Source organism: Hydra vulgaris, chromosome 02 (genome assembly GCF_038396675.1).
Source record: "Hydra vulgaris chromosome 02, alternate assembly HydraT2T_AEP".
NCBI classification, from domain to species: domain Eukaryota; kingdom Metazoa; phylum Cnidaria; class Hydrozoa; order Anthoathecata; family Hydridae; genus Hydra; species Hydra vulgaris.
Window position 1 is genome coordinate 10,111,674 of NC_088921.1, and position 15,806 is coordinate 10,127,479.

The 15,806-nt window shown below is 30.6% G+C and overlaps 3 protein-coding genes across 3 annotated transcripts in view; 2 read left to right on the forward strand and 1 right to left on the reverse strand.

Moving 5' to 3' along the window:
• The window catches only part of LOC136076723 (usherin-like), a 765,758-nt gene that overhangs the window by 696,565 nt on the left and 53,387 nt on the right, over positions 1-15,806 (reverse strand). The window lies entirely within an intron of this gene.
• LOC136075824 (uncharacterized) lies at positions 4,282-4,767 on the forward strand. Its single transcript, XM_065789262.1, has one exon. The coding sequence runs from the start codon at positions 4,282-4,284 to the stop codon at positions 4,765-4,767; it is 486 nt and encodes a 161-aa protein (XP_065645334.1).
• LOC136075825 (uncharacterized) lies at positions 4,931-5,983 on the forward strand. The gene is made up of 2 exons (XM_065789263.1): positions 4,931-5,062; positions 5,108-5,983. The coding sequence occupies exons 1-2, from the start codon at positions 4,931-4,933 to the stop codon at positions 5,981-5,983; spliced, it is 1,008 nt and encodes a 335-aa protein (XP_065645335.1).

Consider the following 15,806-nt stretch of genomic DNA (forward strand, 5'->3'; position numbering starts at 1 on the left):
CTTGCTGAATAATAGTTTCATTTAGAAATGGAATAGTAACTATAGATTCATTTGGCATCGGAACAGAGTCATCTATTTCTAAAAGTGATATTTGTACATGAAATCTGTTTCAGTTTAAATTCTTTATATAATTTATACAAGGGATCTGGGATGTTGTAGCCATTTTGAATACAGAAATTAAAAGTTGTAAACTGCACATGAGTCAAATGGGTATCCCATATCAAAGAATTATTGTCAAGGTTTATCAAATTATTATCTATTTTAGATTCAGACATATTTCCAGGTTTATTAATTAATTCTACTTCAAAATCAACTTTCCTCTTCTATTGCATATTCTGATCTTGTTATTTTAGTGTCAGTTTTTATTGGATGCAGACTTGATTCAAGCAGATCATTTGAGTCAAGTAGCTGTTGTATGGAATAGACAGAATTAGGCAAGTAAGCTATGCTTGGAACAGCAGACGGATTGTATGGAAAAATACCACATGATTGAAACCCTGAAATAATATTAGCAGCTGTGAGAGCTTGATCCCAGGCTTTCTTAAAAAGGCCACAAAAAGTTGACTTGTTAATAGTAACTCCAGGATATTCATTCATTAATTCATGACATGTTTGATTATAATAGGTTTTAAGAGGACCAAATACTGTGCGATTTAGAGGCTGGAGCCAATGCGAACAATGCGCTGGCATTTCAACAATATAAATGTTATTTTTGATTGCAACAGACAATAACTCAACAAAGTTATGAGAATCGTGACCATCAACTATGAGAATTTGTGGCCGATCTCTACCTATATTAGGCAAGGAAGTATTAGTGAACCAAAGAAATGCAATTCCTTGCTTTGTCCAACCTGTCTCACTAAAACTCCAATTTGAGCCTGATGGTGCATTTGCAGTATTAAAAGAATGAAGAGATCTAGCCGTTTTACCTCTTGCTATCAAATGTGGAGGTACTAAACCACCTGCAGCATTTACAGCAGCAATAATGGTTATGGTTTCATGTTTGTGCGAGATTGAAGGTATTTTGTACCTCTTTTTGCAATTATTTTAGGAGGTTTAAAATCTATCTGTAGCCCAGACTCATCCATGTTCCAAATTAATGAAGGCTTTAAAAGGGCACGGGTGTCACTCAAAACTTCATGCAGCGAATAGAAATATTTAGGAACTTTTGGCATAGATATGCATTGATGAGGGACTGATGAAATACCTTCAGGCTTTAGCAAAACTAAATTTTTATGTCGCTGATTAAATGAGCGCCACCATTTTTCTGAAGGAGTTGAACGCTTAACTTTAAATTGTGCTTTGTGGCTAAATCTGATGCATATTTTTTAAATTGTCTCTTTCCAAATCCAAATCCAAGTTCAGCTCTTGTTGCGGCATATTCAACAAGCTTTAGCTCTAAATTCATTGATAATATTGGACTAGGTCTGGGTTTGACACCATGAACTGAATTGCCTTTAAGAAATTTACGAAGGGTTGACCGAGGAATACTAAATTGTGCTGCCGCTTCTCGTTGCGACATTAAACTATTTTGAACACCTGCAATTGCATTTTTCATATCTCTGTTGGACCACTGAAATCTCTGTACATTTTTCACTTTCTGGTTCAACTTTGAATTAAAACTCAATCAAAGAGGCAGTGTTCTTTTTAATCTTGTTATTCGTTTTTGCGATTTTCGTGGTTTTTCCCATAATTACTCAAATTAACTAAAAGATAGAGAATACTGACTACATTGTTATGATAATGTATTTACATTAGATTTTCGTAAGGTTATATACAGATACCACAAACAAATACATATACAAGCATAAAGTATGCTTATCATACATATCTATACTTCAATGTAACAGAAATAGCATACATAAGTATAATGGTTAAATACAAAATAATACTTAGTGAGCATTAAATTAAATATACAAAATATATATATTTTAAATTGTTATGTAGCTAGTAAATATTAATAATAATAATTTTTGTTTATTTGTATTATATAAATTATAAAATACAAACCATAACTTTAAATATTTACAAACATTAAAACAAATAAAATTACATACTTACAGACATAATAAACCGTTATAATAAATACTATAAAGTAAATACTAATTATACGTAGTATTTATACATGTTAAAGTACATACTAATTATAGTTAAAATAAGCCTTATATTAACTATAATCAGTATTTACTTTACCATGTATATACATGGTACATGTTATACGTATAAACACTAAGTATAATTATAATAAGGATACAATTAGGAAATATAAGTTATTAGAACTTTTATAATAAGGACATATAAGTCTAATTTATTGTGACACAATTTGTGTTTAAACTATATACACAATAAATTAAACTATTGTCCTAATAATAGCCACGTAATAATTCGATATTAAAAATAGGAGCCGTGGCTCTTATTTGGTTAAATAAATGGCTATTATTGAGACCTATTTAAAATCTGGGAGTTTAGGTTATATTGATGCTTCTGCCTATCGTATATTGACAAACAAAACAGTTTACATAATAATATTAAAGTACATAACAGATCAAAATAAACCAAAAAGACATACCTGAAAGAATATTGCGTTAAAATATGCCTCAAAGTTGCATGAAAAAACCAAAAATTACTTTTTACGGCATAAAATATTCACTTAAATTAACCTTGAGAAAAATAAGATTTCCTTAAAATCAAGACTGAAAACAACATTTATAAAAGTTAGATTAAAACATAGATATTTTAAAGAAACAGAAAAGTATAATCAACACCTAGATAAATGTTCCGCCAAATAAATAAATGCAATAAAAGCGGACCCAAATTTGGCTCTTAATAAGACCCGGCCATTATTAGGCTCTTTGCCCTATATATATATATATATATATATATATATATATATATATATATATATATATATATATATATATATATATATATATATATATATATATATATATATATATATATATATGGCTAGTAATAGGCGAATTATTTATTTAAGTAAATAATAATAGGCGAAAATAATTGTTGTCCAAATGAAAGAGACAGAGCTAAGATGCAATTAATCATTGTTGAAATGAAAAAAATGCTGCTTGGCGAGCAGAAAACTTACTTGCCAGAATTCAGTGTCAAGCAGTGACAATACTAAGACAACAATTCTAAGAATGAATTTTACTATTTATAGTAACAGTTGATAACAGTTTTAAATTAAAATGATTTAAATTTTTTTTATAAATTCAAACATAATTATGTTCTTTTTTTTTAGTTGCCTTTGTCATTACTTGATTAGTTTGCTTACTGTTGAAACATGGTTTTGATTTTGTAAATTTAATGATATGAAATTTACTCTATTAATTATTAGTCAACAGTTAGAGAGAAGCTGGAACTTCAAATAATAAAGGTAAAAATAGTTTTGTTTAACAAAACTTAATAAAACCAGTTTATATTATATATTGCGTGTCTTTTTTACTTTTTTTAATATGCTGCTATAAAAACTCTTTCTCTCCCTCTCTTTCTTAGATAAGAGTTAAATGAGAATTAGTACAGGGAGCATCAATAAAACATGTAATTACTGAACTCTTACGTATTTCTTAATGCCACAATTGATAATGACCATGTATATAAAATATTTTACGAGTTGCTTGCTATTTATGATATATTTGTTCAAATTGTTAAACCATAATTCTTCAATATTGTAATAAATAAAGTCTTTTTAGTTCAAGTATTTTAGTTGATAAAATATCTTATTCATTTGTGGTGATATTTGGCCGTGTTTTTACGTTAAGTTGTCTAGCCTTTTTATGATCTTTTCTTTTTTAACTATTTTGGAGAGACATAGTAATGTCTGAAATGTGTGGTTACAATTATCTTATGCCATGCGCTATTGTTTCTGTGTTTTGTGTTCATAGAGTTGGGCTGTTATAGCTATTTTTTTAATTCTTTATATTTTCTGTTATATTATTATCCTAATTCTACTAACAAGAAAATGCAAATGATACTTTAGTAATTAAAAATTGCAATTATTTTTAATTTCTTTTTTTAGGTATTGGCAGGCTTTACTTGACTTTCCTTTTATGGTACCTGCTGTGTGTAACAGATTTTAAAAAGAACTTAACTAATGTTACTGTAGTCTTTTTTTGTCTATGAGCAATGATTTAATTACTCATAACCCGTATTACGTGTTGCTTACTGCAACAACGTGGTAATGATCGTTGCTTAAATGACTTAATGTTTCGATTGCAAACTATTATTTGTGAAGAATACCCATTTGCTCTCGCATTTATAAACATGGCTGAAGTGAAAGATAAAGAAATTCGTCGAGCAGCTCTAGAAGGTCGCTTAGTGTCAGTTGTAAAAATGTTTTTACTTGAAGGGCAAGATAAACGTTGCTATAATCTCCCTTCACATGGTGATGTTGCAGTTGTAGTTGTTGGCAAAGATGGTGCACCACCTGCTTCCAGGGAAGTTGTTATTTACCCAAGAGGTCATCCTCTTAAAATTATATCAAGTATGTCTGCCAACTTAGATCCTATGGTTTATCCTCTATTTTTTCCGAGAGGTGAAGCTGGTTGGCATAATCAATTGGTTCACAACCCTGAACGTGCTACATTAGTTAGAAATCATGTTACATTATCTCAGTATTACACTTATAAACTTTCAGTTAGACAATTTTTTTCTTCACTCTTTTATGGTAAAAAACTGTTTCAGCAATATGCTGTTGATGCGTATGTTAAAATTGAAGGCCAGCGCCTTGCTTTCATCAGAAATAACTAAAACAAACTGAGATTCGAGCAGTATAATGTCTTACACGAACATGTAAACAACCTTGGAAATGATCATAATGTTAGACCAGGGCGTGTTTTAGTTTTGCCAACTTATGTAGAGCTTTAAAGGAAAGAGCTTATCTTGAGCTTTAAAGGAAAACTTTGAAAATGCTATGGCTATAATTAAAAAGTATGGTAAACCAGATCTTTTTATTACATTCACTTGCAACCCAAAATGGCGCGAGATAACTGAAAATTTATATCCAGGTCAGGCAGCAAATGATAGACCTGACTTGGTTATTCGAGTATTTAAGCTCAAATAAAATAACCTTCTCAATGACATTTTTAAGCACGGTGTATTAGGGAAAGTTGTAAAGCATGTTCAGGTTATTGAGTTTCAAAAGCGTGGTTTGCCACATGTTCATATTTTACTTCACTTTGCAAATGACGATAAGCTTGAAACAGCACATGATATCAATAATTTAATATCTGAAGAAATTCCAGATCCGATTCTTAATCGAGACCTTTATGACGTTGTTAAAACTTGCATGATTCACGGTCCATGTGGCATACTGAATCCAAATTCTCCCTGCATGAAATATGGGGTGTGCAGCAAAAACTATCCTAAAGAATTTAATGCCAACACAGTAGCAGTTCATAATGGTTATCCACCCTATAGACTTTGTGATAATGGTTTGGTTATCAATATTAAAGGTAACAATGTAGATAACCGCTGGGTGGTACCTTACAATCCATGGTTATCAAAGAAACATCATGCTCACATTAATGTTGAAGCTTGCATGTTTGTTAAGGCTGTTAAATATTTGTACAAATACATTTACAAAAGTCACGACTGTGCCTATATTTTAATAAATGAACAAATTAATCATGATGAAGTAAACACTTTTTTACATTGTCGTTATGTTAGTGCACATGAAACATTGTGGCGAATTTTCGAGTATCCAATAAGTCATATGTCACACACTAATATACGTCTTAAAGTTCATCTATCTGAAAATCAATTAATGTATTTTAGAAAAGGAGCAGAACAAATGACTTTAGATCGTGCAGCTCAACGTGATACGCACCTAACGGCATGGTTTAAGTTAAATACTGAAAATGAAAGAGCACATTGCTATTCGTATGTAGACATTCCTTATCATTTTATAATTGATGATAAACATTGTAAATGGAAGGTTAGAGAACGGGTGGTAATAAGGTTATAGTAAGAATGTATAAAGTTAATCCAACTGGAGGATTGTTTATTCTTGGACTGTTACTTTTGCAAGCAAAAGAAGCAACATCTTGGGAGGATGTGCGTACTGTTAATGGTATTGTCCTTGAAACGCTTTGTGAAGCATGTGTTTTGAAAGGTTTGTCGCAAAATGACACTGAATGGCAGAATACTGTTTCTGAGGCGTTTTTAACACGTATGCCAAAGCAAATTAGACAGTTGTTTTCAGTTATTTTGACCTTTTGTGAACCTGACAACCCTTTACATCTCTGGAATACATACAAAGCTTTTATGATGGAAGATTTCATTCACTGCTCAGTCCCACTTCTAATAGCTGAACAAGCTACTCTTCCTCAAATTGAAAAGAATATTAATCAAAGTGATAAAACGCTGGCTGCCTGTTTTTGATGAGTTTATAAGCTTAAATCTAGAAGGTTTTGATAAAAATGTTCAACAATCTATTGACGAAGCCAATCGAATGAGATTGTTGCTAAATGTCAATCAATTAAATGTATGTAATGCTATCCTTGCTGCACTGAATGAGCAACCAAGTGTCGAAAATCAACTTTCTAGATTGTTTTTCATGGATGGACCAGCTGGTAGTGGAAAAACCTTTACTTATAATTATTTGATATTATTTTTAGCATCCTCTTCATACAACAACCAAAAGGTAAACTCTTATATCAGTGATTTTATAACTTTTTTGGTTGCTGCTTTTTCTTCGGTGATTTTTTTCAATTTGTAATTTTTTTTTTTTTTAAATTGTAATTTTTTCTTAATAATATATTATGTTGTATATTTAATTTGTTTTGGTTTTTTTCAGTTAAAATTTTGTTTGTTTTTCACCAATTAAACTTAAATATAGTTAAATTGATTCATTACCCAATTATCATCATATAATAATGCTACATTCTATTTTTAAAAAAAATTAATTGGTAGTTTAATTTATTGAAAACGCTGCTTTACAAATTTACTATTAGCCAATTTATATAGCTAAAAATATTAGACAATCTATTTAGCTATATAAATGCAGTTACTTTATATCTCAATTTGATTTTTTATCTTTAATGTTTATAGTTTGGCTCCTTGAAGCATTTGTTCTTTTGCTTTTTAATTAAAATATTTTAAATCTTTTGTGATGTCTTTTAAATTTAACTAAAGTTTATTAAAAGCCAACATGAAATAAGGTCATAAAACAACACCGACAAGCTGCATCATGACAGCAACAAGTATGACAACAGGCTACCGAAAAACAGGTAAATTGTTTTCCTTTTTTTTTTTTCCTTTTATGTCTACTTATCTGTTACAACTTTTATTTTAGGTTTGCCATATGACGCATTAATGCAATATAAACGATCAAAGTTTACATATTTTTTACAATTTGTTGAACACATGTTTGATTGCAAATTAACTTTTTTTTGTTTGAAACGTATTTGTACTCAATTGCTTAGTTATTTATAATAAATTTATTTAAATGTGTGCATTTAACGTTTTCAAGACAATTTCCTTTTTTAAAGAAACATGTATCAAGGGGATACCAAAAAATTAATCACTCATGTATAATTTACGTTTACTTCATATTAATCTTATTAATTTAAGTTCATGTTATAAAAAATATAACAAGAATTTAGCTTTACTTTTTCGTCAATTTAAAGCATGATGAAGTGTTATTATTTTGTGTCAGTAACTAAAAAAGTATTGTGTTGAACTTAGTAATGTCTAGGAAAATGGTTCTGCCATACACTGATATGACCTATGTCAGTTGTAAATTACTCAAATAACGTTTAGTAATTGGTAAATTAATTTATTTTAATTTTAAAGATGGTTTAATATTTTTAGTTTGAAGGCGTTTTTCTTACAGGGTATTAGTTAAGGTTTCGCAACTGTAAATTGTGGAAAACAGCCACAATAAGTTAAGTAACAGACCGACCGTAACCCGTACGGGTTACGGGTTGCTTTCTGCTTGTATAAATAATATAGAAACAACATATTCTGCCGTTTTGACAAGTTCGGGCTTAATAAACTTTGACATTTTGACTAGACTTCAGACGTAAAAGGAAGTAAATTTTAAAATCTATTTATATATTTCTCGATTTTATTACTTAGTTGTCGAGTAACGCTGTTTCAAATTCTAAATTAATTAAGCAAAATGGCGTTAAGCAAATCTTTAAATAAAATTATAAGGTATTTTCTTTGATTTTTTTTTACTTGTTAGCAAAGTTAACTAAGTTTTAAAGTGTTTTTTAAATCAGTCCCGTAGAAACAAAAACTATATTGGGGGTAAGCGAGGGGAGTAGTACGACCCCAAAAAAGTTTTTTATTTTTTTTATTCATTTTATCAGTCGATTTCTTCAATATTTATTTGAAAAATTATTGGAGGATGGGGGGGAAGCATGTACCTCTGCCTTCCCCCCCCCCCCCCCTACGTTTCCCGGGTGCTACAGGCCTGTTGATTCGTAAGCTATGACAATTTCTGAAAACAAGTGCTAGATGAAAAATAAGTGAAGAATTCCTTTTTTTACAAGCGAATTAAATAAGTAAGTAAATTAAAATTTAATCATAAGAATGTTTTAATTATACAATACAATTTGAGACTATTTTAGAATAATAACTCTCTCTCTATTTTAACTCCATATGCTCTCTCCTTATTTCTAAGGAACATTTTTTAAAAATTGAGTTGACTGGAGCCTGGGGACAAATAAAGCTTTAAACCCTTTGTCAGCCCCCTCCGTGCTCTTAAGGTGAGTGCAAGTTTATAAATTATTTTTTTACTATTTATAACTAAATTTATATTTATCGACAAATTTCAAATTTCAAGCAATAATATCTAAGTCTTCATTTTTTATGAACCTGCAAAGTTTACAGCCCCCTCGAATTGAGGGGGGTTTAAACTTTATATATCCATAATTTTCGAATACTAAGAGATTATTTTAGAAAAGGAGTATGTCCAACTTACATACATTTTTAACCTTTTTTTTTTTTTTTTTTTTTAAACATATACTTATGCTTTTTAATTTTTTTTTCCTGAAACTTACAGAAAATTATATTGATAATTGATATTGTAAAAATAGAAAAATGAAAAATAAAAACTAGTATTTAATATTTAATTTAAAATAAAAGCATCTACTTTGATCAAACTTTCAATACCATCTCATAAGTTCGGCTGCTATATATTAATAACGTATCACAAACTTTACGTCGCAAAAAATGAAAACTAATTTTTAAATGTTGTTATATTATAAGATTATGATATAAATTCAGGTATTACCAGTAACTAAGGAGGGTGTCAACCCGGGCTCAAAAAAAAAGTCTTTGTGGCACCAAAGAAAACAAGAAGGGTTACATAAAATAGGCCTTTTTAAATTTAAGTAGTAGTATTTTCAATTTTTATTGTAATTAGTCAACTATTTTATGACTTTGGCCATTATCACATTTGCTACGCCACTGGTTAATAAATTTAAAAATATATTTTTTAATTAATTTAAAGTTTTTTCAATTAACAAAAAACCAACTTTGCTTAAAATAAGCTTTGTATGTTTATTATAAATTCTTGCACGTATCGTTGACCATAGTAGAACAGCAAGATCCACACAGCCAATCGTCACAGGATTCGCAATGCATCCATATTGTCGGTGAGCTGTAATTTTATCTCCAAAAAAAATGTCACAAGCTTGATATTTTTTCTCAAAGATCCGTCAAAGAACTCAAGGAACTGTCAGTTATTTTTGAAATTATGAACAAGTTTTTTATTCAAATAGAATACCATGGTGTGTATCAATTATCAATCAAAATTTCAAAATTTACTGGTAAATTTACAGGTAAAGGTGCCGATAAATTTTACATTCGCAACACTCAACAACATTTTACAATATTAATGCTAATTGTCTGCTTCGATGTTTATCCGTGAATGTTCGAAGTTAGAGTATTTCATTAATTTAATAAAAAAAGTAGTTAATTTTCAAAAATTAACAAGTTTTTTTAGATATAATTAATTTGATTCTTAATAATACTAAGGACTAAATTTGATCGTTTATTTTAATAATTTGCTTATTTTAGATTTCAATAGTATGCATTTTTTCAAATTATTGTTTAGCTAAAGAATTAATTCAGCAGGTTGCATATAAACATTATTATAATTTTTTTTATGGATTCATATTTACGAACTAATATTATTTAAGAAAAAATAGGTTGTAAAACTTGAGTTTTGCATGCTTTTTTATATTTTTTCTTAAATGACCGAAGTTACATGGTGACCAAACTTTTTATGATTTGCAAATGGTGACCGAGCGATTTTACAGTATATATATATATATATATATATATATATATATATATATATATATATATATATATATATATATATATATATATATATATATATATATATATATATATATATATATATATATATATATATATATAAATTACCAGATAACTATGACGCCAAGTTGAACGGGCTTTGATTTTTGTATCGATTCTTAAGACACTAACAATTCGTTGGTGTAAAAATCTAAACACGATCGGCTCGGGTGGATATGGGTCAAAGGTATCAAACTAGGAAATACTCTTTTAAAATTTGTCGATGAATATAAATTTAGTTATAAATAAAGAAAAAAAAAATTTTTAATTCGTCACAGGAAAAAAAGTTCTATAGAACTTCTATAAACTTTTGAAACATATGGTCTATAGAAATTTTATAGATTTCTATAAAATTTCTATAGAATGTCTATTAATTCCTATAGAAATTGCTATAAAACTTTATTTTCTTTAAAATAAAAAGTAGAAAAAAAAGTTCTATTGGAATTTCTATAGAAATTAACAAAGATTCTATAAGAATTTTAGAGAATTCTATAGAATTTTTATAGACCATATGTTCCAAAAGTTTATAGATTTTCTATAAAACTTTTTTTCCTAGGGTTGCTCACACGTTAAGGGTAGGGGCAAAGGGTTAAGGGTTTATTCGTTTCCAGGCTCCGGTCATCTTAACTTTTTGCGAATGTTCTATAGTTGACATAAATATAAACTTATAAATGTTTGGAGTATACTTCATGTCTGAAAGTTACCTATCTAAAACAACAACAACAAAATATGTGTGTGTATGTTTGTGTGTGTGTGTGTGTGTGTGTGTGTGTGTGTGTGTGTGTGTGTGTGTGTGTGTGTGTGTGTGTGTGTGTGTAAGTGTATGTATGTAAGTGTGTGTGTGTGTGTGTATGAGTGTGTGTTTGTGTGTGTGCGTATGCAAAAATACAATAAGTTGCCTTTTCTTTAATATTGATACTATAAGTAATTTTCCTGAAATATATAAAAGAAGAAATTGTAAATAAAAATAGGAAATATTAACAAAACCTCCATCTTTAAAGGAGTTGTACAAACAAATATGCTTTTAGAAAACAAGAATATTCTTTTAGGTTTTCTTTAGAAAAAATATTATTTTGATTTTTAACTTTTAAAAAAAAAAAGGGCTATTAAATTGTATTACAATTAGCCAAAATGAGCTTTTGCGAGTTTTTTTGCTTCCAAATAGTTCGATAACTGCATCAAAGTCTAATTTACTTGTAAGAGGCGTCTCAATTGGCAGTCTCCCCAAATTATAAAGTTGATCTTAACACATTGTTGAACGTAAAATATTTTTATATTCAACACATTTATTCCAAAGTTTTTTAAACATTTATTAACAATTGTCTGACGTATTTAATGTATTTTTGAGTAATTTTTAGTAAAATTTTTAAAAAACAAATAAGTGAAAACAGGTAAGTGTAATATAAAAAAGAAAAAACCAAAAGCTTACATGAATAAATAATATTAAAACGTATTCTAATCAATTCACTAAAATAAATTACAGTAATTCGAATTTAATGTAAAGAGTCACTCAAAAAAAGTTACTCAAAAACTCGATAAGTTTTATTCGCTTGAATATGCTCAAAACAAGTCTTACAAAAAAAAAAAAAAAAGAACATTATTAGTCCAAGGATTCATTACCTATTCCACTAATTGACACAAAAGAGCTCAGCAAGAGCAAGAAAAAAAAAGTTAACAATCTGTAATTATCACCAATTTCATAAAAAATAATTTGAAACTTTATCTAAGTGAGGAAATAAACAAAAAACGTATTTTTTTTAAAAAATAAATAAAAATAAAGTGTTTTAAATATCATCAATTTTTATATTTAAAACCTCCACATCTAAAGTTACATCTCTGGCTTGCAGAACTGTGCGATAGTTGTTAAAACTTTAAACTATGTATTCGCGAGTATGATGCATTCAAATGAACCCAAGTACTTTTCAAGGCCTTTATTATTTGGTCGAGTCTCGGCAGTCACATTTAGCCTCTTTAAGTCTTGGGTAGCAATCTATAAACCAGGAGTATGTTCTACAAAAGGCACTCTTTTTGACGTTATTTCTGATCATATTGACCAAGCCCTCTCTCTTTATCCATTAGCTAATATAGCTGTTGTCGGTGACTTTAATGCTCACCACTCTGAATGGCTTGGCTCTAGTTTCAGTGACTCTGCAGTCATTAAATCCCACAACTTTTGCCTTTCTCATTCCCTAACTCACTTTCCTGACAACCCGAATCATCTACCTTCTTTACTCAACTTATGTATTGTTTCTGTTCCTAGTCAGTGCTTAGTTTCTCCACATATACCCTTAGCTGCTTCTGATCACAGTTTGATCTCTCTAAAACTAATATCTCATTCTTCTTCATCACCTGAACCCCTCTTTTATCGAACCTCTTACAACTACAGTAAAGCTGACTGGGATTCTTTCTGTGATTTTCTTCGTAATGGCCTTTGGGTAGAAATCTTTCGTCTTCCTGTCGACAAATGTGCTTCTTACATAACTTCGTGGATTCAGGCTGGAATGGAATCTTTTATTCCCTCTCGACAATTCCAGGTCAAGCCTCACTCTCCTCCATGGTTTTCCTCACACTGTGCTGCTGCGCTTGCTAATCGAAACCGTTACTTCCATATTTATCAGCAAAACAATTCTCCAGAAAACAGACGTCTGTTTATTACTGCTAGATACAATTGTAAAAAGGTTTTGTCCAACGCCAAAACCAGCTATTCTCAGGTTATGAAATCTCGTATCTCCGCTCAAAAATTAGGCTCTCGTGACTTCTAAAGAATCTTTATTAATATCAATAATAAGGGCAAATCTATAACTCTTAACTTTGTCACCTCACCTAAAGACAAAGCTGAATTGTTTGCTAAAAACTTTTCATCAATATCATCTCTTGATTTCACTAGCTGCGTTCTACCTGATATTGCCAACAAACAGGTTGATCCATTGCTTGACATTCATATAACTCCAGCATCTGTATCTAAAGTGATTTCCTGCCTAGACTCTTCTACAGCTTCTGGCCGGGACAACATACCTGTTATTGTCTTGCAGAAGTGTTCTCCGGAGCTGTCGTCTATACTCTCAAAACTATTCAACAAGACCTTATCAGAGTCTTGTTTTTCAGCCTGCTGGAAAGCGGCATCTGTTTTCCCTATCTTCAAAAATTCTGGAGAGCGATCTGATTCGTCTAACTACCGTCCCATAAGTCTTCTTCCTGTCTTAAGCAAGGTTTTTAAGTCTTTAATTAACAAACACTTAATTTCACATCTTGCATCTAATAACTTACTTTCTGACCATCAATATGGATTTCGATCTTCTCGTTCTACAGCTGATTTGCTAACAGTAATAACTGACAGGTTTTATCGTGCATTAGATGAAGGTGGAGAGATTAAGGCCATCGCTCTTGACATTTTAAAAGCTTTTGATAAAGTTTGGCATGCAGGTCTTCTCCATAAGCTTTCTTCTTATGGTGTATCTGGCAACATCTTTAAGATCATTGAATCCTTCCATTCCAATCGTAGCATAAAAGTTGTCCTCGATGGACAACACTCTTCTTCTTATGCTGTAACCTCAGGGGTTCCTCAAGATTCTATCCTTGGCCCTATACTCTTTTTAATTTACATTAACAATCTTCCAGATATTCTCACATCTAAGGTGGCATTGTTTGCTGATGATACTACCATTTATTTTTGTCGTGATAAGGAACCAACACCTTCTGATTGCTTGGAAGGGGCATTTGAGCTTGATCTCACTTCTGCTACAGCATGGGGCTTACAGTGGCTGGTGAACTTCAATTCAGATAAAACTCAATTTTTTTCAGCTAATCGTTATCGCAATAATTTAGATCTTCCTATATTTATGAACGGTGATGTACTCGATGTGTCACCTACTCTTCATCTTCAAGGATTTACTCTTACTTCCACCCTTTCTTGGAAACCATATATCAAATCAGTTGCAAAATTAGCATCTGCTAAGGTTGCATCTCTTTATCTAGCTCGTCACTTACTTCTTACTTCGGATTCTATTCTCTATCTCTATAAATCTCAAATCCGGCCTTGTATGGAATACTGTTGCCATATCTGGGGCGGATCTTCTAATGATGCCCTTTCTCTTTTAGACAAGGTGCAAAAACGCATTGTAAACATAGTTGGACCTGCTCTTGCAGCCAACCTTCAACCATTATCACATTGTCGTAATGTTGCTTCTTTTTCTCTTTTCTACAAATTCTATAATGGGCACTGCTCTAAAGAGCTAGCGTCTCTTGTGCCATCTATTAAAATTCATTCTCGTGTTACTCGTCATTCCATTAAGCCTCATCCTTTTTCTGTGTCTGTTCTTAAGTGCTCCAAAAATGCTTATTCGTCTAGTTTTTTTCCTCAAACATCAGTTCTTTGGAATTCGATTCCTTCATCTTGCTTTCCTGATTCATATAATTTGCAATCCTTTAAGTCGTCCGTCAATCGTTATCTTGCTTTACAATCTTCATCTTTTCTCTTTCAGTAACTTCCAACTTTAATTAGTGGCTGCTTGCAGCCTTGTTGGAAGCAAAGATGTTTAAAAGAAAATCTGCTTCAACTCCTTAAACTTGTCGCTCATGTTGCTACAATTTTCATAACCTTCATCGCGACACTCTATCATTGGTATATTGTAATTTTTAATAACACTGCAAATTAATTCAGCAATAGCTTTTCCCGTATTTGATTTAAGTCAACAAACTCTAGAAATCATTCTTGAACTTCGTAAAGATGATTTTCTTTATTTAACTAAACATATCGCGATTTAATACAGTTTGTTCCATATGTGCTAAAAAAAAGGGGTTGCATCAACAAGTATTGAATATTATTTTGCTGCTTCTCTTTCACTAAGAAAAACGTCTATTACTTTTTTTGCGTAACACTCTATAAACTCATTTTGAATTTCCGGTAAAAAGGTAATTTACTTGTCGTCTTCTCTTTAACTTCTGCAACTTCATAACTTTGCTCAGATGTTCTTCCAAGACAAAATCATAATGGCTCATCAATTATAAAATGCCTAAAAAATTTATATTTGCTACAACGGCAACTAAATCTCCAAATGCCAAACATCCTTATCCCAAACCTCGTTTGGCTTGTTTGACTAACTCTAACCCTAACCCAAAACCCTGACCGTTCTCCTAATCCCAAACATTGTTTGGCTAGAAACAGTGTAACATCTAAAATTGGAGAAGAACCTGTTTCCAGTGTGATGCTTAATTTTCAATGTTCTGAAGAAGCATAATATTGGCGGTGGAATCAGAGTCAATAATGTTTTCAGATTGCTGCCATTTAATATAACAATATTTACGGTTGCTGCTGTTTTGATGCTCTGGAAATTTGTTGTGTAATTTTTTCCATTTTCTTTGAAAACAATGCCCAAATATAGTAATCAAACGTGAGTCCAAAAGTCTACAATTTGTTTAACAAAGTTGTTGTTATTGCTAAAACTAGTTTATACATT

Coding starts and splice junctions, on each gene's coding strand:
- LOC136075825 (XM_065789263.1), top strand. CDS start 4,931: ATGGCTATAATTAAAAAGTATGGTAAACCAGATCTTTTTATTACATTC. Junction 5,063..5,107: donor GACCTGACTTGGTTATTCGA/GTATTTAAGCTC, acceptor GACATTTTTAAG/CACGGTGTATTAGGGAAAGT.
- LOC136075824 (XM_065789262.1), top strand. CDS start 4,282: ATGGCTGAAGTGAAAGATAAAGAAATTCGTCGAGCAGCTCTAGAAGGT.